Raw genomic sequence first — 27282 nt, 5'->3', positions numbered from 1 at the left:
ATATGCATATCTATGTCCTTAGACATATAACTTTTTAACATATAATTTTAGCAGAATATTCATAGTTATCCAACAAGTAATCCTCAATCATGTCCTCATGATAATTCTAATCATTAAAATCTGTCTGCCAATAAGAAAAATAAGTACATCCTATGTAAAATACCCACTACTTCTTTGTAGTATGAAATAATTTTTTTCAAAGATGATTCAAAATAAAGGGATTAAAAAGCTGACATAATGTGATCCTACCAGAAGCAGCCAGGAACAGCTCTTCACTGAAAGAAACACTTTTCCTCAGAACTGGGCTGACAAGGCTAGAATGATGAGGGGAAAGGCTAGATTCCGACAGGAGGAGACAGGACTTTTTAAGATGAAGGGAACCACAAGAGAGAGAGGGGGAGCTGGGACACAGGTAAATCCTAGGCCCCTGTGGGTAAGGTGCTGTGGAGGAAATTAGCAGAGAAAAGATGCAGATTCAGAAGATGATCAGAAAATGCAAGATAAGGAAAGCAATGATGAAGCAAAACATAACAGTAAAAATGAATTTTAAAATGCATACACAAATTACACTAAGCATATGAAGTCATTAGCAAGGCTATCTATCCAACATAATATAAATAAAAGGCATAGTCTGAAATGTAACAAAACCTTTACAAACTTTGCATTCATTAAAATTTTTTAAATCACTAACATAAGATTTTATGCCATTCAAATCAGCTTTAGTTGATTTCTTAAAAACACTTAAATTACCTGTCTTTTTTTGCTTAAGAATGTATAAGGTTAAAATGTATCACATTTTACAAATTTTTTAAGCCAGAAACTTGCTGCCTCAAATATAAAGTTAAAATGGTAAAGTAGAGCTCTTCATATGTTACTAGAACATATACCTTGTAAATATTTAAACTGAATATTCATTAAAAAATGAAACAGTACCACATTAAGGAGTTGCCATTATTAATTTTAAATAAATATTAACTTCTTTCTGTCCAGCTTCAAGGTGTATGTTAATGCTTTTTCTTTTTCCTCTAAAATTTTAAATACTCAAATCCAACCATATTACTGTTTGCATTTACAAAGATCTGAGTACCCTAAAAGCTAAATACCTTCTGGATCACAACAACTATAAAAGGCTAAGTATGACTAGAAAAAGTAAAAATTAGCTTGAGTTAGGTGTTCAATCAATATCCTATCAACATTCTAAAATTCTACTATGACTAGTTGAGTACTTGGAAAAAAATATGAAAAAAAAAGTAAAATGTCAAAAATTAGAATTAGAAATAAATATGAATTTTTTTAAAAACACAACCTATCTGAAAAACAGATGATAGCTTTAACTACAAACGGAAAAAAAACAACTTTCTCAGTCTAAGTTTATTAACTTTATTTTTGGCTCCCTAGTTTACATATACTAAATCAATCATAATCAGCTTATCTATCTATTCTCACTATTTCTCCAGAGATTGACTTTGTATATAGGTAAATTAGAAGGCAGAGAATCATGAAATACATGCTGAATTGCCACTTTAGACATTTTAGAAAAATCATAATTTTGCCGTTTTACATCTTCACAAGAAATGGGAATGCTCCTACGGAGTGTTCGAAGATATTCAGGGACTCATGATAAAGCCAAAGGCCTAAAAATGGCTAATATCCTATAAATATGCTACTGAGGTCGTGAATAATTATAGGCAAAACAATGTATTTAGAGGTAGCTTATAAATATAGAATTACATGAGTATAATATAGCCTCTTATAAATGAGCTTTTAAAAACTAAAAATTTGGAGCTAGAGAAGATGCAAAAGAATTTTTCATTTGATAATACAACTGACTGCCTACTAGAAAGCTAACAGAAGAGTAGTCTGATTCAGTTAATTGAATTAGTTGACAATCTTCTTTAGGCTTGGCCTTTACGGTGAATTAAAGAAAAAGAAACAGAAAGACCAAGGGAATACATGCTTTTAAAGATTTATCTGTGGTATGGCAAAGGAAAATAAAGATAAGATCATTTAAAAGTGGCCTAGGATACACAAAAAAACAGCCAGTGGACAAAGCCTCAAAACTATTAAGAAAACTTAAGGCAATCTTCAAATACTACCCTAAGTCTTTCTTGTTTTGATTGTTATGAATTCAAGGCCAGAATCTCATTCTTCATTAAAAAAAAAAAAGAAAAAGAAAGCCCACTACAATTTCAATGGTTTAATTTTATGACATGAATATGGTTAAGATGTCACATGCCAACGCATCCATTACTATAAAATAGCAATTATTTTTAGATGTTACTCATAATTACGTATATGTAAAAATAAAGTATTCTTTTCAAAGAATTGGGTATTCATAATTATCTTCTTTATATTTTATGACATTTGTAAAAATAGATATTAAATCTGCAGGCTTTTTTTTTTTTTAACATCCTTTCTTTGCTTTGGAAGTAGCACTGGTTCTAGAATTAAGATTTCTTTTCATTGCCTTCATAAAAAGTGGGGTCATTTTATAAATATCTTGTCTAATACAACAATAAAGTTATTAAAGATAAATAAAAAACACAAACAAGAGCTATGCAAAAATGTTTTAATCAATCTGGCAAGAAAACTGTCAGACCAAAATATTATTTACAAAAAATTGCAAACTATTAATTTTTAAACATTTTATTTATTTTCTATTTTTCTTGAAAATAATAATGTAATGATAAAATAAGTTAATTCTATTTTATGGAGTAAGGAACTAATTAAATTTTTTATCAATTTTTTTGTCATAAAACATTCATAAAAACTCAAAAGATTATCAAAACACACAGAGTAGAGGGAAAAAAATAAATTTCATACATTAAGAAATATGCAAGAATAAGTAAAACAAAACTGCTATTTTCTAATCTAGAGTAAGACTAGAAAAACCAAACATTTTAAATAACAAGAAGTTAATAGATATATGTACTCCATAATAACCATTCTAATTGCTCTTAATATTTTTTTCATAATAAACTCAGAATTAAATTCAGAAATAGAAACAATGAATTTACAATGCTTATACTGCATGAGGATTTGATTACAACCTACTAGTGGTACTTCCTATTTAAATGCTTTAAGATGTTATTCCTCTTAATTTGTGCATGAAATGAAAAATTATCTACATGCGAAAATAAATCCTGGACTTCATATCTACACTATGATTAAATCATCAAAATGTAGATCTCTGAACACAATTAATTTCTGAACTATATAAAAATTTCGTATTTTAATTGTAGTAACTGAAAATGATCAGTATTCACATTATCTTTTAACTTAAATGCCAAAAACAGGAGAAAAGGCTTGGATGGAAAGCTAATAAGGAACAGAAACAAATCCGAAAAAAAAAAAAAAAAAAGAAAAAGAAAAGGTGGGTGGAAGCGCCTTACCAGTTTTGGGTGTCAAACTCAAATCTGTGTCAGAAGAAGAGGACTGTCGACTGTAGGACTTGGAAGGTGAAAAGGAATAAGTTTGGTTTTTCAGAGGGGTTGAGGGTCCTGATGAGTGAGTATTGGGGTTGGGATCTTCATTGAAGGGAATCCTGCCAGAAGAAGGTGGAGAAATATTAAGTAATCATGTGCCAAAGGACCTGACGGAAGGCAGCATGATCCAAACACCAGGAAAGTATTGGGGCAGGACCAGCAGTCTCTTGAGTGGGGAGCTGGGTACGAGGCCAAAGCCAACCAATTTCTGTTTAACCGTTCATCATCCTTCAGATAAATAATTATCTGCATTGAAACAGTTAGTAAGCCAAGTAAAAAAGCAAAAAGGAATGAAATGACAGACTAAGAGGGTAAAAAATATCAAAAGGACAAATAAAAAGAATAAATACATAACTGAAAATACTTTCAAATAAACAATGCTTTTTTAAGTTACAAAAGAAAAAAATGACTGCAAATGGTGTGTGTAAATATTCACAATTGTTTTTATATTTGCACACACACAAATATCTTCAGAAGAAAAATGTTTCCTTATCCTACAGCATCGAGAATGCCACAGCTAAAAACACAGCAGAAAGGAAAGTGAATATTGCTACACAGAAACGTTGTATTTTATGCAGAACAGTTGCTTACCTGTTTTCCACTAGCTCTCTTCCACAGAATGAAAGAGACCCTACTGTCACAAGTTTTGTACACAAAGAAAATAAGCAAATCGGAAGCTATGGCAACTATTTCATTTAGATTCCAATTATCAATTTTATTTCTAACCAAATGTAATTTATAATGGCAAAAATATGTACTGGAGGATTCTCCTAAAAACTCAGAATACACATACACAGAATAGGGTCCTTAGAGGATCTATGGAGGAGGCTCTGGAAGCTGGAAGTACACTTTCACTTCCATGTAGTCAGGGCCTCTGTGGCGGCTACATGCAGGATGTCTTCACTGCAGCTGGCCTTGGAGTGAGGAAAGGAGGAAGCCAACACATGTGGTCCCTGCCTATGCTGCCTGCCTGCCTGCCTGCCTGCCCTCTGCAGCCACTCTGCCTGTGGCCTGCCTTCCCCGGCTCTGGAGTCTGAGCAGTCTCGTACCAGTGTAGATGAGAGTGGGAACAGACACAGAGAAGTTCTGAGTAAGCCGAGAGCCAGTAGCAGTGTGAATTGGGCTGTTGTGAGTCGAGCGGCATCCATGGCTTGGAGGATGAACCAGCGGAGACCTGAGGGGATTTGTGGTCAAGTGGAAGAAAAGAAAACAGTACATACAACAGACAGCAAGTTATGTTAAAATAATTTCAAAGGAGCTTTAGATAGGGGAGAGGAATTATTTTGTTAATCCCTAGCATGCAAAGAAACAAGCTGAAATTTTTTTAAAAATAGCTCAATATTCATTCATTAGGATATAGTTATAAAGGCTCAGATTAATAAATTAGGACTATGAATAAGAAGAACAGCAAGCAGAATTGTCAGTGGAATTGAAATTTTAAAAAAGACTAAGATTTGGATTTTAAGTTGCTCTAAAATTTTTGTTATTATTTTGATCAACATAGGTTTTGATCACCAGAGGTTACTACACAGTATCTTAGGGAGAAAACAACCATAAAAGTGAAAAGTCAAATATAAAGTTCTTATATTACCTTTGAAACTGATACACGAATAACTGCTGATATAACTAATTATATTTCCTATAAAGGTAGTTTAACTAACAAAACTTTCTGTCTAGAATCTCAAGACAGGAGTACTGAAGAATAGGTACAATGATGGCATAAAGAGAAATGCGTGCGCTGCATGGATATAATTCAGATACAGACAGTCCATATTTCTGCACACCAAGTATATGGCTGAAAACCAGGTTACACTGGAACAAAACAAAGCGAGGAAACACTGCTTTTAAAAACACATTAATAAAGCAATGTAAAAGATTTTTGTCTAGCTCTGAAACAGAATTATGTAAACTTAAACAGTATTTAAACTACATTCTGAATTGAAATTTATAAGATATCAACTTATATCCTGCAATAGGCCACATCTATGTACATGTATAGATATATTAAGATCAGATACGGATATATATTCATATATAACATTTAATATTTTCACAAAGAAATTTGGCTAAAAGGACATGGTTACATTGGATGGGGAAAAAGGTTTACTATATAACTAAGAATCTTGGACTTTATATTAGCAATTATTTCACCCTGCAATGCTTTTGCTTATGCACATTGAGGTAAAAAGAATCATCAATGAATACACACTGAAAAATTATCATATCCCCATTTTTTAGAATTTAAATTAAAAAGCAAGCTAACAGCCCAACTTTTCCTGGCCTTTTTTTTTTTCCATTGCCCAGGGAACATCCCCAACAATTCACAATTTGTCAAGGTATCACTAATTGGCAAATGGTCTTTCATTGGGTCTACAGACTACTTTCGGAAAATATCACTGACTTTACAGAACAAATGTTTCTGCTTTTGTTGCTAGTTTAAAAATGTGTTTAATATAACTGATAAAAATCAAACAGCTCATTAGCAACTTGTTTGTATACAAACAACTCAGTGAGGCTTTATTTTTGTTTTTTCTCTGTTGATGTCACTAATGAAGTTAAAAAGTCTAAAAATCAGTGCCGTACAGAGGAGAAATTACGGTTAAAGTTTCTTAGAAAGTACTTTTTTCCTAACATAGAGAAGCAATGAATCATATTTAAATGTACTTTCTATCATCAAGATACTCAGCTAGGACATTACACTAAATATCTAAAAGGAAAAGAAAACAAACTGATGGAGTAGAACACACCATTAATAAAGGTAAAATAAAATGAACATTGTAAAATGTTCAAATTATGACATCACATTAAAATCCAAATAAGCTCAAGCATCACCATAATGTATTCTTGGAGTTCAAATTCTTAGTGGTTTCCTTGCATGAAAGGTTGCCTTACAATATTCTAGTGGTATTTCTAATATTGAATCCATTCAGACAGGAACATAATCCAAACTATTTTCTCAAATTTCTGTCTAGGAATCAACAATGTTATAATACCAGAATAAGTATAATCTACTGAATCATAAAACAATGTTAAGCTAGCACTCAAATTATTCCTTATCAAAAATACAAAGAAGTTAGTTGAAATGAAGCAGCATGAGTATGGAGGTGGTTTTTTGTTTTTAAATAACATGATTTAGGTAGTAAGATGCCTTTCAGAAAATCTTAATGAAGCAATTTAAATTCTTCATGGTGTGAATATTTGACAATTTAAAGCAAATAGCTACAGCAAAATTAGAAAAGAACACTTACACAATCCCAGAAGATTTACATTATTGGAACACTTCCTGAGTGCAGGCAAAATGTATTTCCCTACTGCCCATCCATTTATCATTCTAAGACACCAACAAGTAATATAGCTTTCTCTTTCCACTAAGTAATTTAGTGAAAAGCAGAAAACTTCACGCATCACAACTGCAAAAGTCAGACTCCTTCAGGCAATGCAGATAAAGCTGGAAGAGAGGGCCCCAGGCCTTTACTTAAATTTGCTACAGAAAAAGAAAAAAAAAATCTGAATCCCTCAAAAAGTTACCCCTGAAATCTGACTTTTCCTCGAGCAGCAGGCAGTTTGTATCTTTTTAAAAACACATTTCAAATGGAATATAAAGCAAATTCACCGTTCCAATTTATTTAAAAGTTATTTGACTTGCAATGTATTTCTAAATAAAATTAGGTAATATATGTACTCCCTTCTTGTGACTAAAATTTAATCCAAATGACTAAAGGCCGGCAGGAGGGAAATAATTAAACAAAAAGAACAAGTTTAAGAAAAGAGAAAAATCTCATTTTAAAAAAGGTTATTTAAAAAATAATAATAATAAGATTGTTTTCTATTCAACCTCTCTTGACTATTGCTGAACTAGGAAATATTTCAGGTTTTCTGACTATAGAATTCTGACTCCCTGATGATTTAGGAAATGGGTCAGCAAACTACCCCACAGGCCAAATTCATCCTGCTATCTGTTTTGTAAGGAAGTAAGTTTTATTGGAACATAGCTACACTTATTAATTTGCAGATCGTTGGTGGCCACGTTCACACAACAGCAGAGTCAAGGATTTGTGACTAAATTATTTACCTGTGTCTTTTGTCATTTACAGAAAAAGTGTGTTGACCTTTGATCTAGAAGAATCCCTAGATCAATGGTTCTCAATGGAAGTACAATTGGCATTTAGATAGAGTTGTATGGAGTTGTCTCTTGCTTTGTAGGAGAGTCGGCATTTCTAGTCCCCAACAGGATTGTCCCACTCACCCAATCATTAGGACAGAAAGTTTTCGTTTCAAACATTCCCTATTGACAGCGCCAGCACCACCAATTTTAATGATGACACAGAGGACAAATCTAGCCAACAGAAGTGTTTTCTTTGATCACACACAGGTTTTAAAAAATGTGTGAGCCTGAATACCATTAGATCAGGATCAGCAAACTTTTTTTTTTTTTTGTAAACAAAGATAGAAACTGTATGGCCAGTGCCTGAAATATTTACTATCTAGCCTTTTACAGAAAAAGTTTGCTAACATCTGCTTTACACAGTCCCCAGTAATACCTATTTAATTGCACCCAATTATTTATATAAACTGCTTGGCCTCTGTAGACATTCGAGTTTGAGACCCCTGCACAAGTCAATCTGTCCTGCTTTCTCTAATGTTGCTAATAATAAGCATAATTGAATTCCCAGGTGTAGGGTTTTCAGCATTTCCCAGAGAACAAGTAAAATTCCATACCATGCATATTCATTTTATTCTTTTTACATATACAGTGTCTAAAGATCTGGAATAAATTTAATTATACATTACTTAATTTGAATTTCATATTAAGACTATAAATAAAGTATGAGGAATATCTAAACAGTTTTAAGCTTCATATGTTGACAGTCATCTCTATAAGAATAATCACCACAGGAAAAAAAATGCATGTTGAACAACACTATTAAAATGTCTCAAATCAAATGAAAATGTATAGGTAAAAGATAAAAAGATCCATAAGAACAATTCATTGATGCATACTTACTCCTTCATTTCTTTGGATGGGGAATTACATGCAGGAAGGAATGCTGCTGGGCTACTTAATTTATCCAGCGTGCACGCTGTTCCTATGGCTCGCACCACTAGGCCAGATTCACCTTCCAGATCAAAACACTGCAAGTACCCAACAACCGCATTTCCTCTCATTTCGAGGACTTTCAAGCCAATTTTCCTCTGCAGTTCACCTACAAAAAAGGAAGGCAATGTTCTGCTTCATATCTCCACATTACATAATATAAAACTGGATATGGTAGTAATAAAATAGAGTCCAAAAAATCACAGATTTTTTTAGAATCTGAAGGGAACCTAAAGATTATCTTGTTCAGCTTCCTCCTTTCAGGGAGGTAAGATATTATTAGCTACATTTTACAGATGTGGCAGGTATTCATGTACCAAATAATTTTTGGTTGTGTGCTATGTGCCTGGCATTATTCCTTTCTCCTAAGTACTAGAGATACAGAAATGAACTCGAAAGATACAGCCTCCATATTAGGGGAGTTTACATAATGGTGAGAGAAACAGATAAAAAGCAAGTAATCAAATATAAATATTACATATAAATATAACATAATACACAGACCATAATACAGTCAAATACAATTATAATGTATAATTTATATATTATGATTGTATATCATTTAATATAAATATGTAGAATATAATACAAATATAAAACATATCATTAAATGTATTACTTAATATAGTACATATAATATTGGGTTGTTGGAAAAGTCATGACATATTTTTTCTATTTTTTTGTTGCAAAAATGCATCATGACTTTTCCGACAACCCAATACGTATTAAGTGAATATAACATTTATATTTGTATTTGTAAATACCAATTAAGTATAATATTAATATTAATAAAAGTATAAATATATTTGCATTTTCTATTTAAACTATATAAATTTATTATATATATAACATTTTTACTTACTGCCTGATAAGTGTGTATATATACACTCATACATATATACAAATAAATATGAATGTTAGAGGTAAATAAATTCTTCAAAGAAAAATAAAGAAAAGATTGGGAGGGAAGGGTAGAAGGAGCGACATACTGTCAGAGAAGCACTATGAAAAGGCAAGATTCAAGCAAAAAGCATTAGAGAGATTGCCTAAGCTCTGATTATAAATAAATGCTAGAGAGAGATAAACTAACTGGACCCCACTTTCCTACCTCCTTGCTCAGGGCACTTTCCACTAAGCCACTTCACGAGCACTATTTCCTTTTACCGTCTAGTTAAGAAGGAACTGTATGGTTCTGATTCAGATTTCTTCTTGTTAGGATGGCAGTGTAGGATGGGGTCAGGGGTAGGGAATCAGTCACTTACAATTTACAATCTTCATTGCAAAATTTCAGGTGGCCTGTTAAAAGGAACTGAAAAAAATTTGGAGTATTAAGTCAATCAGTAATGAAGTTGTTTTGTTTTTGTTGTTTTTTTAAATACCTGACATTAAAGAAATGAGCCTCTGTCTGGCCTCATTTGACGCCCTTGGTGTGCGAATTCGATCAATCCACTGATACTCTGGGTCTTCATTGACCACAAGTTCTTCTACAAATCCGTGAATTGTTACAGCTCTATAGCACTTTGGAATAGATGTTGCTGTTAAAAGAAATTGTCTATTATGCTTCTATTTATCAAAAAGCTAAATTTGATTTTTTTTAAAAATGTAAAACTAAGTTCTTACATTTTGGATAAATAGTACAAGAATATCTTTTACTGTGATAATCTCAGTATAATTATAATAATACTTCCAATTGAACAGTCTTCTATGTATCATTTTATTCTTAGATATAATCATTTTCTTTCATGAGACCTCTCACCTTTTTCATGTAAGCGTAGTAGATATAAACTATATTTTTATAATTAAGAAACTAGCTATAGACTTCTTAAATACCACTCAATACAAAGCTCAAAAAATCAAAATTAAAGTCAGCTAAGCTGACTGTTATATAAATAGGTAGAAAGAAGATAATGAATACAAAGAACTCTACTTATTCAAAACCCTTTGAGAAAGCTCTGAACGCCATACACTGCAGCCTTAAACGTCAAACCATGATCTTTCTGATACAACCTGAGGAGTCACACATTCCTGCAGTTTATAACAATCTTTGTCCATACGGACAACTGGTTCAGTAGTCACTGTACTACTTAACAGACTCATTTAGTATGTAGGACACCAAATGTCACTGAACTTAAGTAAGATCTTGTCAGATTCTGAAGGGGAGAACCTGAGAACATGTATCCCAAATATATGTTAAAATAGACATTCATGCCTTGAAGCTAACTCAAGTACTTAGGAGTTTTCAACTCTATTAATCCAAACTGGCTATGAATTGCCCAGATCCTCCCAATTCCAATCCATATTGCACGGTGTTCACGGGGCTGCATACCTACAGAAGCCTATGTAATTTTGGAAAACATCACAGTGCTTGGCTACAGCACTCTGCTCCTATCTTGCAGTGTCCTGGGTTTTTCTTTTTTGTTTTCTTTTTGACAGTTATACAAAGTTTAATACAGTTATATTTCTGACAAAAGTAACTTGTCCTAACTTATAAAATAAAAATTTAATAGGCAATAAAATATTAATCTCTGTGAAAGCAGTAAGACAAATAATGTGAAAACTATTTTTGAGCTCGTTTTTCATAGATGTTGACCTACTCGTACAAGGTTAAAACCTGCATTAGATGAGAAGCTGCAAGCTTCTCCGTAAGTTGGTATCCAATAATTATGCTTTTTAAGGCCACTGGAGGCTTCCGCAAAACACACACGTCCATTCCCCACCAATGGTTCCACATCTGTGTTGTGTCTGGTTTTACACAGCCCATTTGAATGAAGTCTGAGAGAGTGAGATTTGTGTTCATCGACTGAGAAAGGCCAAGTCCTTCTCCCTCGAAGTTGTTGCTGACCACTGACAACCAGCTGACATCAAGGCAGCACAGGCTGCTTTTCAGATACAGTGCATCACCTGTTTCATACCACAGTTTTATAACATGCTTACACATACTTAGCATGTTTTTTATAACATGCTAACACATATATAGTTCAACAAGGCAGTGACTTTCTTTCAACATGTGGCCTAGATGAACTGTGGACTCTTCCTGTTCACCATAGAGTATAGGTCAGTTTAGGTTTATTCCCTTAAAGGTTTGGTTTTGAGTTAGGACTGTAGCAAGTGCTATCACACGTTGCCTTCCCAGATAAAGGTCACCCAGATCTAATTTCTCTAAGATGAATTATTTTGTAGCACTGCAGCAAAACACACTCCACCATTATTTTCAATCTTGTTTCCAGTCATTCTTAGGTATCTCAGAATCAATTCTCTACCTTCAGGCCTAATATCATGCAACATACGGTTTAAGTACATGAGATTCAGTTGTTTCACTAATATATGGATTCTTCTTTCAAGTTCTGGAAAGAATTCCAAAATCTTCACCTGTTAATTCTTCCTACTGGCTGTTGCTCTTTCTAGTGGCTGTCATCAGCAATGTTTAATGTTATTTCTTCTAATCAGGCTTGTAGGCCAGAGTGGAGGCTGGAGCAGCGGCTAGAAAAGGGGCTGGAGTTGGCCAGGAATGGGACAAGGCCAGGTATAGCCTCCCCATGGGCCACAGTGGCATTGTCATGACATGTGCCTCAACAAATTTTTCTAACAAAAATGTCTATGAACTCATAAAAAATTAGGTATCACTTACTTAAAATAAGATAGTCCCCAGAGCAACAGCAGTTGTTTCTGAAAAATTAACAATTTTCCCTTTGGCATTAAAACCGAAGTATAACAGATTTTCCATTAGCCTTTTAAAATATTAATTTGATTTCCCATATTTATCAATTATTACATTTCCTATTAAATGAATAATAAAATGTATTTACTTACTGCAAAAGAATTTGACTCCACATGATGACTGCCTAAATCGATTTAAATCATTGAAGAGGTCTACTTTGACAACTACATTGATTTCCCCACGGATACCTGTAATTTCAAAAGGAAAATCAAGTTTCTACCTTAAGAAAATGAAGTATAATTAAACAAGCAAATATATGCCAATTAATGATTTTTAAATAATGTGTCAATCCTACCAATACTAACTTTGTTTCCTAATTATTTTCATTCTAAGTTTCTTTATTACATTTTCTGAAAACCATGTATGTATTAAATAAAGAAGAAATAATTTTCATTTTTACCACAAGCCTCCACTTATCTGAACCAATTCAACTGGAAAGGAGTCCCATTTAAATTAATGATGATGATGATGGTAACATTTGCTGAGAATTGATAATGTTCTAAATGCTTTACAAGTAGTAACTCATAGTGCTCACACCTACCCAGTAAGGTAATTTCTGTAGTGTTATTATCCTCATTTTTCAGAGAAAGAAACCAAAGTTTAAAAAAAGTTAAATAATTTGCATGGTGTCAACAGCTAGTAAGTGGTAAAACCAGGATTAAAAGTCAGATTATTATTATCCCAGACTAAATGCTCTTAATAACTAATGCAAGAATCTGATTTAACATCAACTTCCGAAATACAGTGCGGTGGTCAGGCCTCTACACCATATATGAAGTGGTGAATGGAGTCAATGGAATTGTAACAGATAAGTATGATATCAGGGGTGGGAGGGCAGTGGATGGGGCGAAGAGGGTTCTTATTTTGTGAGGGGTGAAAAGGATAACTATTGCATTGTGCTGTACACCTGAAACTAATAATAAAAAATAAATTTAAAAAAAAAAAGAATCTGATTTAACACAAAAGAAGTTTTATTATTTTCAAAGAATATACAGTAATAAGTTAAAATAAGCTAAGAAATTCCAAGAAAAAGGGTTTTTCAGAAGACGCTCTAACAAAAATTATGACCCAGCCCCTCTCTAAACATTTACTAAGTAGTTTGACTATTGTGACTTCCTGTCAAATTCATATTTATGGAGGAATAATTCTAAGGCTTGCACATTTACCAATTAAAATAATAAGAGATTATGTTCCTTACAAAGGGCCCATATAACATAATAAACCAATTATAAACAATATTTAATATGTTTGGAAAATTCATTCACTCATATAGCTATTGTCTTTAATCCAAGCCCATATTAATTCTCCAGTGACTTTTTTATTGGTAATAAAACATTTGACTGGATTTTATTTCCTAAATACAAAAATAATAATAAAAAATAATACATATACATTGTAGAAACTATGGAATAAAGAGAAAGAGCACAAAGAGGAAAAGTAGGATTATAGTCCAGAAATAAAACTATCCAAGGATAAACATTTTAACACGTGTTCTGCCAATTTATCCAATAACACGTATATACAATTCTTTTGTTTCTAAACTTGGGATCATCATATAATAATGTTTTATAATCTGAATTTTGAAATTCATAATATTTCCTTATGCTATTGTATTTTGAAAATATGCTTTTTGTTCTGGCTGTGTTACTTATGGTTTATATGTGCTCTAAATTATTAAAGTAATTGCTGTTTTCCAATTTATTTTTACCAATTTAAACATTAGTAAATAATAACAGAATATACATAACATATTATAACATCTATAACATATACATATGTATGTGTAAGTATAATAAATATACATAAATCCCAGCAAATACCTTATTTTCTTATAATAACTGGCTATCAATGGAATTGCCAGGTCAAAAATGTAAAACCGGCAGAAAGATGCAATACTGTAGATAGAAGCATCTGCCAGTTCCTTAAGAGTCCATTTACAATTCTAAAGAGACAGCACATTTTAAGACTAGCAGTTCTCAAACTTTCTGATCACAGGACCCCTTTCAATCTTAAAAATTACTGAGGAGTTTTTATTTATGAGGCTCATATCTATCAACATTTACCATATTATAAATTAAAATTGAGAATTAAACAGTATTTACTTATTACTCCATTTAAAGTATTAATAAATCTATATTAATATAAACAATACTTTTTATAAAAATAACTATTTTGAAAACCAAAAATACTAATGATAAGAGTGGCACTATGTTACATTTTTGCAACTCTCTACAATGTCTAGCTTAATGGAATACAGTTTGAAAATGTTTTAGGAACAGAGTAGAAATATGAGATGATTTTTAAATAATGCATTTACTATATTAAAGACTGATTTATTTTCTTAAAACATAGTCCTCACCATGTATGGTATCATAAATTGGAAACCATCCTGAGATGACTGTTGCAGCTTCACTATAGAGTAAAGGATCGATATCGATGTACACTTTACCAATGGCATCATTTGCACTGTAAGTGTCATGGTCAAGAACGGTGATCTGTAGGGGTTCATCTTGTAAGTCTTCATCGTCCACCTACAAGTATAATTTAAAATTAAATCTTCATAATTGAAAAACCGGCATTGTCATAAATGTATATACACAGCAAATGTAAAAGATTACTTATTTCTGGAAAAGAAATCTGATTAACACACAAACAAAAAGTTGTAACTCCTATTTCTATACAAGATGCCAAATTTCTAGGGGAAAAAAAGCAGTTTACCTCCAAACACAAAGTCAGGATGATTAACACACAAAAGGGCTTTAATTCCTTTTCTACATATTATCCTCTGTCTTACTACTCAACCTATAATATCCAGCAAAAATGCTTTAGGAATGCCATAATAGAGTCCATATATTAGCTACAGAGAGTAAGGATGCTAATGAGCACAATGACACAATTTCTAAGGACAACTGCAGACAGTAAAGCTGTAAGCAAAACTAACATTATTTGTAAGAAATAACAATTTAAGTTCATTACTTAAGTTCTCTCCTTCTTTTACTTATTATCAAGTACTTATAATGCGCCAAGCACTGTGCCAAAGAGAGGGACTACAATGGGGAATGCAATGAACTGAATGTTTGTGTCCCCTCAAAATTCAATGTTGATGCCCTAATCCCTAATATGAGGGTATCTGGAGATGGGGACTTTGGGAGGTAATTAGGTCATAAGGGTGGAGCCCTTATGAATGGGATTATATCCTTCTAAGTAGAAATAGGGAGAGATGATCTCTCTCCCCACCATGTAAGGACACAACAAGAAAATGACCATGTGCAAGCCAGAAAGAGCACCCTCACCATAACCCAGTCATTATAGTACCCTAATCTCAGGTTTCCCTGCATCCAGAACTGTGAGAAATAAAATACTATTGTTTAAGATGCCCAATCTATGGTCTTCTGTTACAGCAGTCCAAAGTAAGACAAAGAACAAGGCAAAAAAAAAAAAAAAAAAAAAATTTCTCCCTCAGGGAAGACACATTGACTATGTTGGCTGCCATCCTCTGGATACCTTGTCATCCAATAATTGGCCAGTACTCCTCATCAATATAGGAGCTAGATGGAACAAAATAGTAGAGATAGTAATAAGACTAGGAGAGACTACAAAAGGGTTATTGTAACTAAAATACTATACTTTTTAAATGCAGTCTATGAATGTTTGCTGTTACAGCAGGTATAGCATATAGTTATTAAGATTGAGTTTATGGTTAAAATCTCTATATCTTCATTACATATGTTTTGGTCAAGTGATAGCTCTGCAATCCTTATATTTTGGTTAAATTTTTAAACTTAATTATGAACATTATGCCTTTCCCCATCCCCTGTTTAATTTCTTATTGATTTTAGGCTAATCATCCAGCCTCTCTGAGATTATTTTAAGAATTAAAGTACATGAAGGAATTATTATTGATATCATGAATGTGGCGTGACTGGATGATTTGTTTTCAAAAAGGGGTCTTTCTCAGATAAATAACATATGATCTCATTCATATGTGGAATCTAAAGAACAGAAAAAACAAGCAAACAAAACAGAAATAGACTCCGAGACAGAGAAAAAAAGATGGTTGCTAGATGGGAGGGGGATGGGGATGGGGAGAAGGTGAAGGGATGAGAAAGCACAAATTGGTCATCACAAAATAGCCCTGGGGATATGAAATACAGTATGGGGCATATAATCAACAATATTGTAAAGACTATGTAGGGTGCCAGATGGGTACTGGACTTATCAGGGGGACCACTTCACAGACTGTGCAGATGTCTGACCACTGCGCTGTACACCTGAAGCTGAAGTAGAATAATATTGTATATCAGCTATAACTATATATATATATATATATATATATATATATATATATATATATATATATATATATGTATGTATACATACTCATGGGATGTAAAGTACAGCATAGGGAATATAGTCAATGGTATTGTAACATCTATACATCTACTTTTGTGCATATTTAAAAATATCCATAATAAAATGTTAAAATAAAACAATCTTTTTGAATTCCAATCCATTCAGAATCATTTTTCATCAATGGCATTCTCTCTACCACTGCTATATATTCTTTACATTTAATAAAAGGAAAAGAGTAATAAACTAAGTCATTAACCATCCTTCTAAAGACATCCGTCCAATTTCTAACCAACCATTAATAACATTTTTTTGTGTACATTTATTTAACCACCCACACATTCACCTGTGAGTACCATCATCTTACCTCATGTGACACTAAGGTATCCCTTCCCTGACATTATAGGGCTCCATACTAAGTGACTAGAAATAGTTCATGACATATAGATAGCTAATAAATAAATAATCTGAATAGAGAAGTTTGGCAATTAATTTTAACTAAGACTTTCTCAGAAATGTTCTAAGTTTTTTAAAAAATGTAGCTGCATAGCAAGATACCCAGCTAAAAGACTACACTTCCTAGCCTCCTTTGCAGCTAACGAGATATAAGCATAAGTCACTAAACAGAGGTAAATAGGGTAAGTACAATATTGTGATTTATATGATATTTGGTCTTCATCATGGCTCACAGCTCCCAAAACCCTTGGAATTTCCTAGGTGGTAAGAGTGATAAATTTTTTTTTAATCTATACATTGTTCTTTAGTGATTTCTGGTATATGCTAAAGTTCAGAAAAAATTAATATATACTAATATTCTTTTTAAATCTGGGTTCTCCTATTCATGTATTTTCTCACCTGTTAATATTTTTTAAAAAAACTTAATATTCCTAGGAAATACATTTATGGTGCAGGAAAACTACTATACCTGAAATAAAAGGTAACCCTATCATTCTTGGGGAAAGGAGTCACCTCAAAAAAACACACTCAAGGGCCGGCCGAGTGGCGCGATGGTTAAGAACAGGCTTCGGACGCCAGGGGGCACCGGTTTGGATCCCACATATGAGGGCCAGTGACACTGCCCTCTACAGCTAAAATGCTGAACAACAGCTCAACCTGGAGCTGGGCTGCCATGAGTCACTGGCGACGGCGTAGGCTGCAGCCCCTGTGGCAGTGGGTTGCCATGGGCTACCGTAAGTAGCCAGCAGCCAGCGTGCGCGGCCAGCAGCCGCAGTGAGCAGCCGTCCAGAAGCCAGCGACTGATCTGCCTCGCCTGGGAAGAGCACAATGATGGTGCCAACTTGGGCCAGTGAAGCAACCTCCTCCACAACTAGACAGAAGAACAAAAGGACAGCAACTTGCCTGTTCCCCTTCCCCCAATTCCCCAGCACTGTTCTCATCCCCCCAATTCCCCAATTAAAAAAAAACAACAAAAAAAACACACTCAAGGGGCCGGCCAATTGGCTCAGTAAGTTAAGAGTTAGCTTAATAGCTCGAGCCCTGAGCAATAGGGCTACCGGTTCGATTCCCACATGGGCCAGTGATGCTGCACTGGAGCTGACCTGCTTCTGAGCTGCCAACAGGTGGCAGGATGGCTCAGCTGGTGAGAGCACGTGCTCCTAACAACAAGACTGCCTATTCGATGGTGGGCTATGCCCACCGGCAAAAAACAAACAAACAAAAAAAAACACACACTCAAAAATGCTGACATTTAAAAACTTACCTCAAATTTAAACCATTCCGAGTTCCACTGAGGGTTGAGGGACTTGAGATATACATCTGTTTTAAAGGTGGTATTACCAAATTTTACCTAAAAACAAATAAAAAACAATTCAAATATAAATATCAAAAATGTGAATAAAAATGAAATTAAGTATCTGCCAATCAATGAGAGGATTAACATTGGAGGGGGGAAAAAAGACAACTTATTCCGTGCGACAAAAGGGAAGAAAGTATGGATGGGTCCAGGTAAGTTTATTGACTACATCTAGGACAAGGGATTACCCACTATACTGCTTGGCTAGCTCTACAGGAAATTAGAAACACAGACCATTATGTAAGTATGGAGGAAGGAATCAGTATGACCTTCACTAAACTGGAGCTCAGACAAAAGAGAAAGTTTTAAAGGCACAGGGCAAGCAGAAACAAAATCAGAAGGTAAGAGGCCAGCTTTCTCTTACCTTCTCAGCAAGGGGACCCAGAACTACAGCTATTATAAGAACTCAGTACGATATCCTTGCTGCATTTTCTACCTTCCCCATATTCATTTTTTTTTAATTCCTTATCTGTGCACACACAGTGATCAGCAATAAACTATGGTCATTAAGGATTTTATGTTCCTATCTTCACTGACAATGAAAGGGGTTGGATGGAGAGACCATCTCATTTCATAGCCAGTCTGGGAAAACAGTAAATAACAAAGATTAAAAATATGTAAATAAGGAAGAAATGAAGAAGGTGGAAAGTGGGCTAAATCCCTAGGATTTGTTTTCGACCAAGAATGGAGATTGTGAAACCTCAGAATGGACTCGAGGAAGTTTAAGAGCGAAACAGCTAGGCAACTACTTCGTAGATTGCCTCACCTTTCCTAAATTTGACCTCTTCAAGGCCTTCCCTAATCCTAACAGTTATCAACGTTACGCATCCTGCCTAACCTCAAAATTCACTCAAGATTATCCCCTTTATCACAATACCCAGCAGAGTTTTGCACACTGCAGATACTTAGGAAGCGCTGGGTCAATCAGATAATCTATGAAATCTCCTTTCCTTTTTGACCTATAATCCTACTTTTGGTATTATAATACTTGTAGATATTAATATTTAATCAGTCCAGGAAATTTTCTAAAAGCAAAATATCTAAAACTATATTTTTATCTTCTGTATATTTTCTAGTTATGTTATCATTCAATTTGAATTATTAGGAATGATACCAACCATGTGGTACCATTCTAACCAAAGTAGGCAGTTTGGTTAGAGAGTAAAAATGGTTTAAAACTTACATAAAAATAATAACTCCTTGCATGATAAGGAATATGGTAAAATGAGAGATAAATAAGAAAACAGAAAAAGTTTGCCAAATATGACAAATATGTCATAGTGATAATTTACTCAATTTTTAACAAGTTCCTACAAAGTAATGAGAAAAAGATCAACAAACCAACAGAGAAATGAGCAAAGGAGATGAACAACCAATTCAAAGAAATGGAAAAATAGATGTCTCTTAAATATGTCAAGAGATGATCAATCTCATTCACAATAGGAGAAATGCAAACTAAACCAACAGTTAACCTTATCGGGTTGGCAAAGATCAAAAAGTTTGAAAACAGTGTTAGAGAGACACTCACACTCCATTGGTGGGAGAGTAAATTAGAACAATCTCTATAGAGTACAATTTGACAATATATATCAAAATTTTAAATGTCTATACCCTTCAAGTTCACACAGAAGTACCCAATGTACATAAGAAACATTACAGTAGCGAAAGACTGGTAACAACCTAGATGTCCATCAGTTTGGAATGGGTTAAAATTAATATGGTAAAGCCACCCAACGCGGTCCTAAATAGAAGAATGACGCAGTTCTCTAAGCAGTGGTATGGAACAAAATCCACGGTAAATCTTTACACTACAGAACAGTGTGTATGCATAATTTGCATAGAGAACTATGACAAGCTGTTATAAGGATATAACATATGCCTAAACATGCACAATTATTTCTAGAAGGCTATACAAGAAGTGTGAATGGTGGCCACGACAAAGAACAGATTGGTTAAAGGAAGGGCGACAAGAGGCTAACTCTCATTCTGTACCTTTTGAATTTTGAACCTGCACATATTATCTATTTTTCAAATGCATTATTTTAAAATTCAAACACACCAAAAATTAAAATAAAATCCAAATGGCAAAAGCTTTATTTTCATTCAAATTATAGAGCCCCGTCAGGGAATTGTCCTAAAGAAACACTTTTACATAAGGCCCCCTCCCCCAAAATACACAAAAACCTGAATAGTGAGTCAACAGGAAAGTGACTGAATAAATCACGGAAGTATCCTGCTAAAGAATGGAATCGATTATATGCACTGTGAGGGGAAAATGTCAACGACATACCTGAAAAAACCAAGTAGAAGATTATATAACTGACGGCAATTATCTCTGAAGAAGGGGCTAATAGGGTATAGGCAGTACAGTATAGTAAGTTAAGAAGGGGCTTTCGAGTTTTACTTCTGAGTATTCAAATCTTTTGAAATGGGAGCTATTCATGTATTACCAGCATAATTTAAATTTTAAATCACAAATGTTAAAGAAATGAAACTCAATGGAGGAAAGGAAACCTAAGAAGAATAGACGTTACTGCTCAGTTACTAATTTAACTTTCATTACATTTCAATATTCAAAATATCAAAGAAATACTTCATGTTTAATTTATCTAAAACCTACTTTATTTGAAGTAAAATGTTAGGATTTATAAAACTATTCAAAACCACTTAAAAGCCAAAGGTACTTAAGGGTTTTGGCTCAATTGCCAAAAATAGCATATTTTTTATGTTATGATTTAAAACCCCCTTCAATTTTGTCCCACTACACTGTAGTACTCTATTTGCACCTTTTTGTCTTTTTTTGGTCGACTACCCATTCTAGATATATAGTCAAGATCTGCTAGTCCCCACATTGCATTAAATGAAAAACAAGATTTAAGATAAAAAGGCTACAGTGTGTGTTTTGCCAACATTGTGACGTGACGACTCCTGTTCTACTAAGAAGAATCACAGTTCATTCAGTCTTGTTTAATGCAAAGATTTTATTGCTCAGCGATTAAATGAATGCCTTACCACTTTATTAGGGAACATCAGGGATGTTAATGAGATTCCTGAGGAAAGTAAAAGCATTCTCTTTCCCTACTCATTAGCTAAATTACCTTGAGAAAGTTATTTAACCTGTTGTTTAAGGTTGCTTTCTCCTCTGGAAAGGCGGGTTACTGTGAACATCACATGAGATAATGCATGTAGAGACCTAGCAAAATGTCTGATACACAAAAAATACTATTTAATATTAATTTCTTTTCTTCTCCCTGTTCCCTCAAAGGCTCATGGATAAACACAAGAATACTTTGAATCAAAGGGGGAAATAACAGATGCTCTACTCTGCCTTTTGCTTTTACCAAGTTTATCCTATTCATCCAAAAAAGGTCCCTTTTTCCTTTCCACCTGTGGAAATTTTACCATCCTTCAAGCCCAGCACAGAGACTTCTTATCGCCAGCCCCGGCTTCATTATGACCCTCTCCTATGAACGTAAAGAGTACTTACAGTCTGCAGCATACAATTTATCCCTTTGTTATATTATAATCCTTCATTATCCCCTTGTTCCTGCATTAATCTTTCCCTTTCTGCTGGATTATTCCTATTAGCACACAAAATGTGTTCTATCTTCTAACTTATTTCTAAGTATTAAAAGCTATGTACTCCCCAAAATACCACACTATTTCTCCTCTCCCCGTCATACCAAATTTCCTGCAACAGTTCTCTCTTCTTACACTCCTGCTCCCCACCTCCCGTGTACTTTAGCCCTCTTTAACTCACCAGAGTATGGGCTTCCATCCTTCTTACTCCTCTCGTCAGGATCATTACCACCTCCATGTTGTCCAAGCCTGTGATTTCTATGTCCTGTTACTTGACCTCTCAGTGCTATTTGACAATTGAGTCCTTCCGCTTTCTAGAAACTTCCTCTTGCCTTCTAAAACATTACTTTCCTGATTTACCACCTACCCACTGGCTGCCAATCACAGTTTACTTCCCCTAGTCCTCCACATCTAATAAAATTCTTAATGCCAAGTTTTTTGAGGATCCATCCCTCTTCTCTCTCTCCCCATAAGAGGTCTGCAAAAGGGAAAGAACCAACTTCTCAGGGAACTTTAGAAATTTCTACGGGTGTTTTGAGACAAGTAGTAGTACTTAGTTAGGAAGGTCAGAGATGCTAGTGTCCTGCAAGGCAAGAAACAATCCTCAACAATGAAGATTTGTCCCATGCCATGACTTTCAAATATCCCACCAGCTAGTTACATGGGTGAAAAACCTACCTAGAACCTAACTCAGTTTTACAGATAAAACTATTTTGATAGGGTTTTAATATACATTATTGTCAAGAAATACAATCATCATGTACATTAAGGGACAACTCTCCTTTTGACCACAAGTTGACTATTTTGGAAAATCAGATAGCCAACGGCAGTAAAGGCCTATCTAAGATGCCAAAACTACGTAATTGTCTCAGTGTGTGAGGAGCACAATCATAGTTGTGTGACTTTACACATAGGTGAGGCACTCCCTTACTTATCCTGCTTTACTGCTTTATTTTCTCTACATGGGGCATTTCTCACCATCCAGCACATTTAATCTTTTGCTTATCTTCCTTATGAACTCCCTACTTCCACGTAAGTTCCATGACTAAAACAATTTGTTTTATTCATTGCTATATCCCCAGTACATTGTAGTATATCCATCTGATATATACAATGGCTCAATAAATATTCATGGACTCAATCTGATAACTTCATGGCTTCTAATGTGGTCATGAACAAGTACTTCCATATTAAAATACATATGAGGGCCGGGCGAGTGGTGCGTTGGTTAAGAGCTGGCTTGGGATGCCAGAGGGCCCCGGTTCAGATCCCACATATGAGGGCCTGTGACACTGCCCTCTACAGCTAAGATGCTGAACAACAGCTCAACCTGGAGCTGGGCTGCCGTGAGTCGAGGCGACGGTGTAGGCTGCAGCCCCTGCTGCAGTGGGTTGCCATGGGCTACCGTGTGTAGCCAGCAGCCAGCGTGAACAGCCAGCAGCCCCTGTGGGCGGCCATCCAGAAGCAGGGGACTGATCGGCCTCGCCCAGGAAGAGCACAATGATGGTGCCAACTTGGGCCAGTGAAGCAACGTCCTCCACAACTAGACTGAAGAACAAAACAACAGCAACTTGTCTGTTCCCCTTCCCCCAATTCCCCAGGGCTGTTCCCATCCCCCAATTCCCCAATAAAAATCTTAAAATAAATAAATAAATAAATAAAATACATATGAAAAAACTACTTTTATTTCTCTGCCATATTACAGTTAGAGCATTTTTGACTTTTTAAATTGTGAGCATGGATAGATTATATAATACTAGCTATTAATATCATGCCAAAATAGTAGAGAATGGATTTCAAAATACCTGCTATATAAAGGGGACACTGGATCTCACTGAGATGAGAAGCGCGCCTGTGTGAGCTCATTTTTAACTCGTAGCTCTCTTCTGAACACGATACTCACAAATCCAACTTTCTCCTTGACAACTCCAATTGAAGATCCAAAGACCCTTCAAATATAACATGCCCAGATAGAAAATGGTTCTCCACCTAGTCAACCAATCTCTATCAACCCCATGGAGACTCAGAAGACTACCCCAATGACTCCAGAAAGCTAGGAGTCATCTTTTAGTCTCCTTTTCCCCAGTCCCCTACTCCAATCTACCAACAAATCCTCTCCAGTCTATCTTCAAAGTATGTCTGGAATCCATTCACTTCTCTCCATTACCAAAATCACCCCAGCCCTTACCCCCTTTCATGAACTATCATGGAATCTCTTAACTGGTTGCATGCTTCAGCTTTTTCCCCTCTTCAAGCCATTCCCCCAGACCACAACAAAAGTGCTCACCTTAACAACTGCTTCCCATTGAATTTAGAATAAAATCCAATCTCCTAATCATGGCCTCTAAGATCCTGCAAAATTGGCTCCTTGACTAACTCCCCAGCTGAATCTTACACACTCTCCTCTTCACTCGTAACATGCCAGCCACACACATCTTCCTTTACTTCCTGAAACAAAGCACGTCACTTCAGGATCTTCCCTCTGTTGAGACTCTCTTCTTCTCCAGCCTCTCTTGCTCCAAACTCCCCTCCACACACACTTACACCCCCTGAGCAGCTACCTCCATCTCATCCAGCAAGTCTTCGCCTGACTGACACTTCCTCAGGGGCCTCCCCTGATTACTCACTAAAGTAGATGTTTCCTATTATTCTCTTCCTGTTTTCTTTCGTGGCACACATCACAACTTGTAATTATATATTTAATCATTCCTTTAACTTTTTAATGTCTGTCTCTCCCACCAAAATATAAGGTCCTTAAAAACAAGAACCAAGTCTATTGTGTTCTCCACCATATATGCATCAGCTGGACCAGTGACAAGCATAGGGCCTGGCAAATAAGGGACACTCGACAGCTATTGGTTGAAAGAAGGAATTAATGAGTCATCCTTAAATCCAACACCCCTCCCCGCCCCGCACCAGCAAAAACCATTTGTTACCAAGGCCTGACAATTTTACCTAAGAAATGTCCTTCAAAGTTTTCCTCTTTAACCTGTTCCCATTACCACTGCACATAGTGCCTGGATAATTTTACCATCTTCTTAATTAATCTCCTTGCCTCATCTCTCATCTGCCAAGTCCATCAATAACATCATCATTCAAGTGATCCTAGAAAGAAACAACCTAATACAAACATGATCTTATTTCATTTCTGCTTAAAAAGAAAGCTCCCCTAGTTAACCCCCTGCTTATAGAATAAAGAACATTTTCTTTAGGATAGAAAATGAGGCTTGGTTCCAAGCCTACCTTTCCAGCCTTATCCCCATGACCTCCACTATCCACATATCCCCTTTTACTCCACATTCCAAGCTTCATAAAAATACCATGCAGTCTATCCTGTGCTTTAATGTTCCCTCTGCCAGGTAAAATCCTGGGTGTCCCTCAAGGCCCAGATCAAATGTCAGTGATCTGGAAGTTTAGGAAGCCTCCCTAAACTTTCAGAGGCAGAATTAAGTTTCCAAATTCTACAACACTCATCATTTAGCCTGGAAAGGCAGTATTAGCACAGTGATTAAAATAAGCAACAAGGCTATGGGGACTTCCAAGGTGAAGCAACCTTAGGCAAATTATTTACTGTTCCTAGGCCTCAGTTACCTCAACTGTAATATGGGGTAATAACAATACAACAGCACGACTGTTTTGAGGACTAAGAATTAAAAAGTACTTAGTACCTGGCAATAATAAGACTCAATACATGTTATTAACCTAAACTGTGTGGGGTCAGTCTCTGAGCTACCTGAGCAAAAACTCTATTCTGGTAAACTGTGTATCCCCATTACCTAACATCTGGACCAAGAACACACTCACTAACTGTTTCTTAAATGGAAATGAAGTTGAGATTAAGAGTTACCATGGCAAGGTTTGGGGGCAAAACTGCCATTATTAGGTTAGAGAACCTTTATAGAACACAAAGAATATTTTGCATTGAGATGAAATCAGGCTGTATATTATTCATGTATCTATCAGCTCTGCATTAATAGCCCAAATGATTCTTGTTCTAGTGCTCTGGCTCATCATCTCAATTTTTATTACAATTTTTATTTGGTTTCTTTCATACTCTGAGTTATTACTTGCAGGGCCCTAGGCTTGAGCTAATTGGCGTAAGTTTAAAACTAATCATTAGATTTAAAAAGCAATTTTGCAATTTTAATCCTTGGCACTTGACTTCCTACCCCAAGGCACTAAATTACCCAGAAATAGCTCACCAGCCTACCAGTCCATACAAGAGCAGAAAGAGTTACAGTTGTGTTTTAGAACTTACACTGATGATTCAGAAAATAACTATGCTAAAGAGTGGATCTCCTAGCCTTGTAGGTCTCCAAGTGCCCACAACAGACTGTATCTACATTTTTAAACATCATCTCCATCACTCAGAGTGAAGAGCCACCCCTCCCCAAAAGAAGGGTGTGTGTATGTGTGTATGTGTGCGTGTGCGTTTTTCGGCGGCCGCACGGCCACGCCTTGGATCTCCTGACTGGCAGGTGGCCTATAATGAGTCCTGACATCAGTCACCCCGACATGCAGAGCAGTAACTGCCTACCGGCGCCGCGCACTGCGCGGCGGACGCCTGCAAGCCGTGCACCCATCACATGGGCTGAAGTCTCGGGAGTCAGTCCTCGAGGGAGGGCTGGACAAGCAAGGCACTCAGGGCTGTCGGAAGGGGAACGGGCTGGGGCCGAGATGGGTAGGATCCTTCACAGGGCTTGGCGCTCCCTGTTTGAGGAGCAGGACCTTGCACCAACCTCCACGAAGGCATCAGTCAGGTCACTAGCTCGGTCCATCACTGGCAAATGGCGCCCGGCCACGATTTTCACCTTCAGCTTCCCAGGCATCGTCTCAGCTTCGGCCTTTCCTTGGGCTCCTGCAGAAACAAACAAACGAGTCTGCGCCGAGCGCCAAGTCGGGCGGGGGAGGGGTGAGAGCTTGCGGGGAGTTGCGCGCGCCAGCGGGAGCGCGCCGGGTAACTGACAGCGGAGGGCGCGCCGCGCCGGCGTGGGCACTCACTCTAGGAGGAGAAACGGGGCCGTCCCACGCGGGAACCGAGGCCTCATTCCGGAGAGGCAGCCGGAGAGGCCCCGTGGGATTGTTCTGTCCCGGTCCTACGATGCTGGCAGGAGACGCAAATGCCAATGAACATCCCGCGGAGCCTCTGCAGCCGCTACAAGTGTTTCTCCTCCCCCCCCCAACAATGGCGGCTCTTGGGGTGTGGAGGGAGCATCGATCATTCGACGCTCGGCCCACTTCG

The 27282-nt window shown here is 35.9% G+C and overlaps 1 protein-coding gene across 16 annotated transcripts in view; it reads right to left on the bottom strand.

Annotated features, from left to right (window-relative positions):
* C2CD5 (C2 calcium dependent domain containing 5) overlaps nt 1–27262 on the bottom strand; it is an 81729-nt gene extending 54467 nt beyond the window's left edge. For 4 of the 16 annotated variants that reach the window (XM_019633638.1, XM_019633636.1, XM_019633635.1 and 1 more), the window contains exons 1-9: nt 27042–27261; nt 26780–26898; nt 18369–18455; nt 14658–14829; nt 12391–12486; nt 9960–10115; nt 8491–8689; nt 3393–3544; nt 250–441 (exon numbers count right to left, since the gene is read on the bottom strand). In XM_019633638.1, coding sequence (XP_019489183.1) covers nt 250–441; nt 3393–3544; nt 8491–8689; nt 9960–10115; nt 12391–12486; nt 14658–14829; nt 18369–18455; nt 26780–26869 — 1144 coding nt within the window. In that variant the 5' untranslated portion in view covers nt 26870–26898; nt 27042–27261. Of the gene's footprint in view, nt 1–249; nt 442–3392; nt 3545–4534; nt 4660–8490; nt 8690–9688; nt 9888–9959; nt 10116–12390; nt 12487–14657; nt 14830–18368; nt 18456–26779; nt 26899–27041 lie in introns of those variants that run through there. The other 12 variants (XM_019633633.1, XM_019633637.1, XM_019633641.1 and 9 more) reach the window with 12 other exon arrangements.
* Nucleotides 27263–27282: the final 20 nt, after the last annotated feature.

The sequence above is a fragment of the Hipposideros armiger genome, unplaced genomic scaffold, assembly GCF_001890085.2.
Source record: "Hipposideros armiger isolate ML-2016 unplaced genomic scaffold, ASM189008v1 scaffold_1363, whole genome shotgun sequence".
Taxonomy (NCBI): Eukaryota; Metazoa; Chordata; class Mammalia; order Chiroptera; family Hipposideridae; genus Hipposideros; species Hipposideros armiger.
The sequence above is the reverse complement of the archived record's forward strand: the minus strand, read 5'-3'. Positions and strand labels throughout refer to the sequence as shown.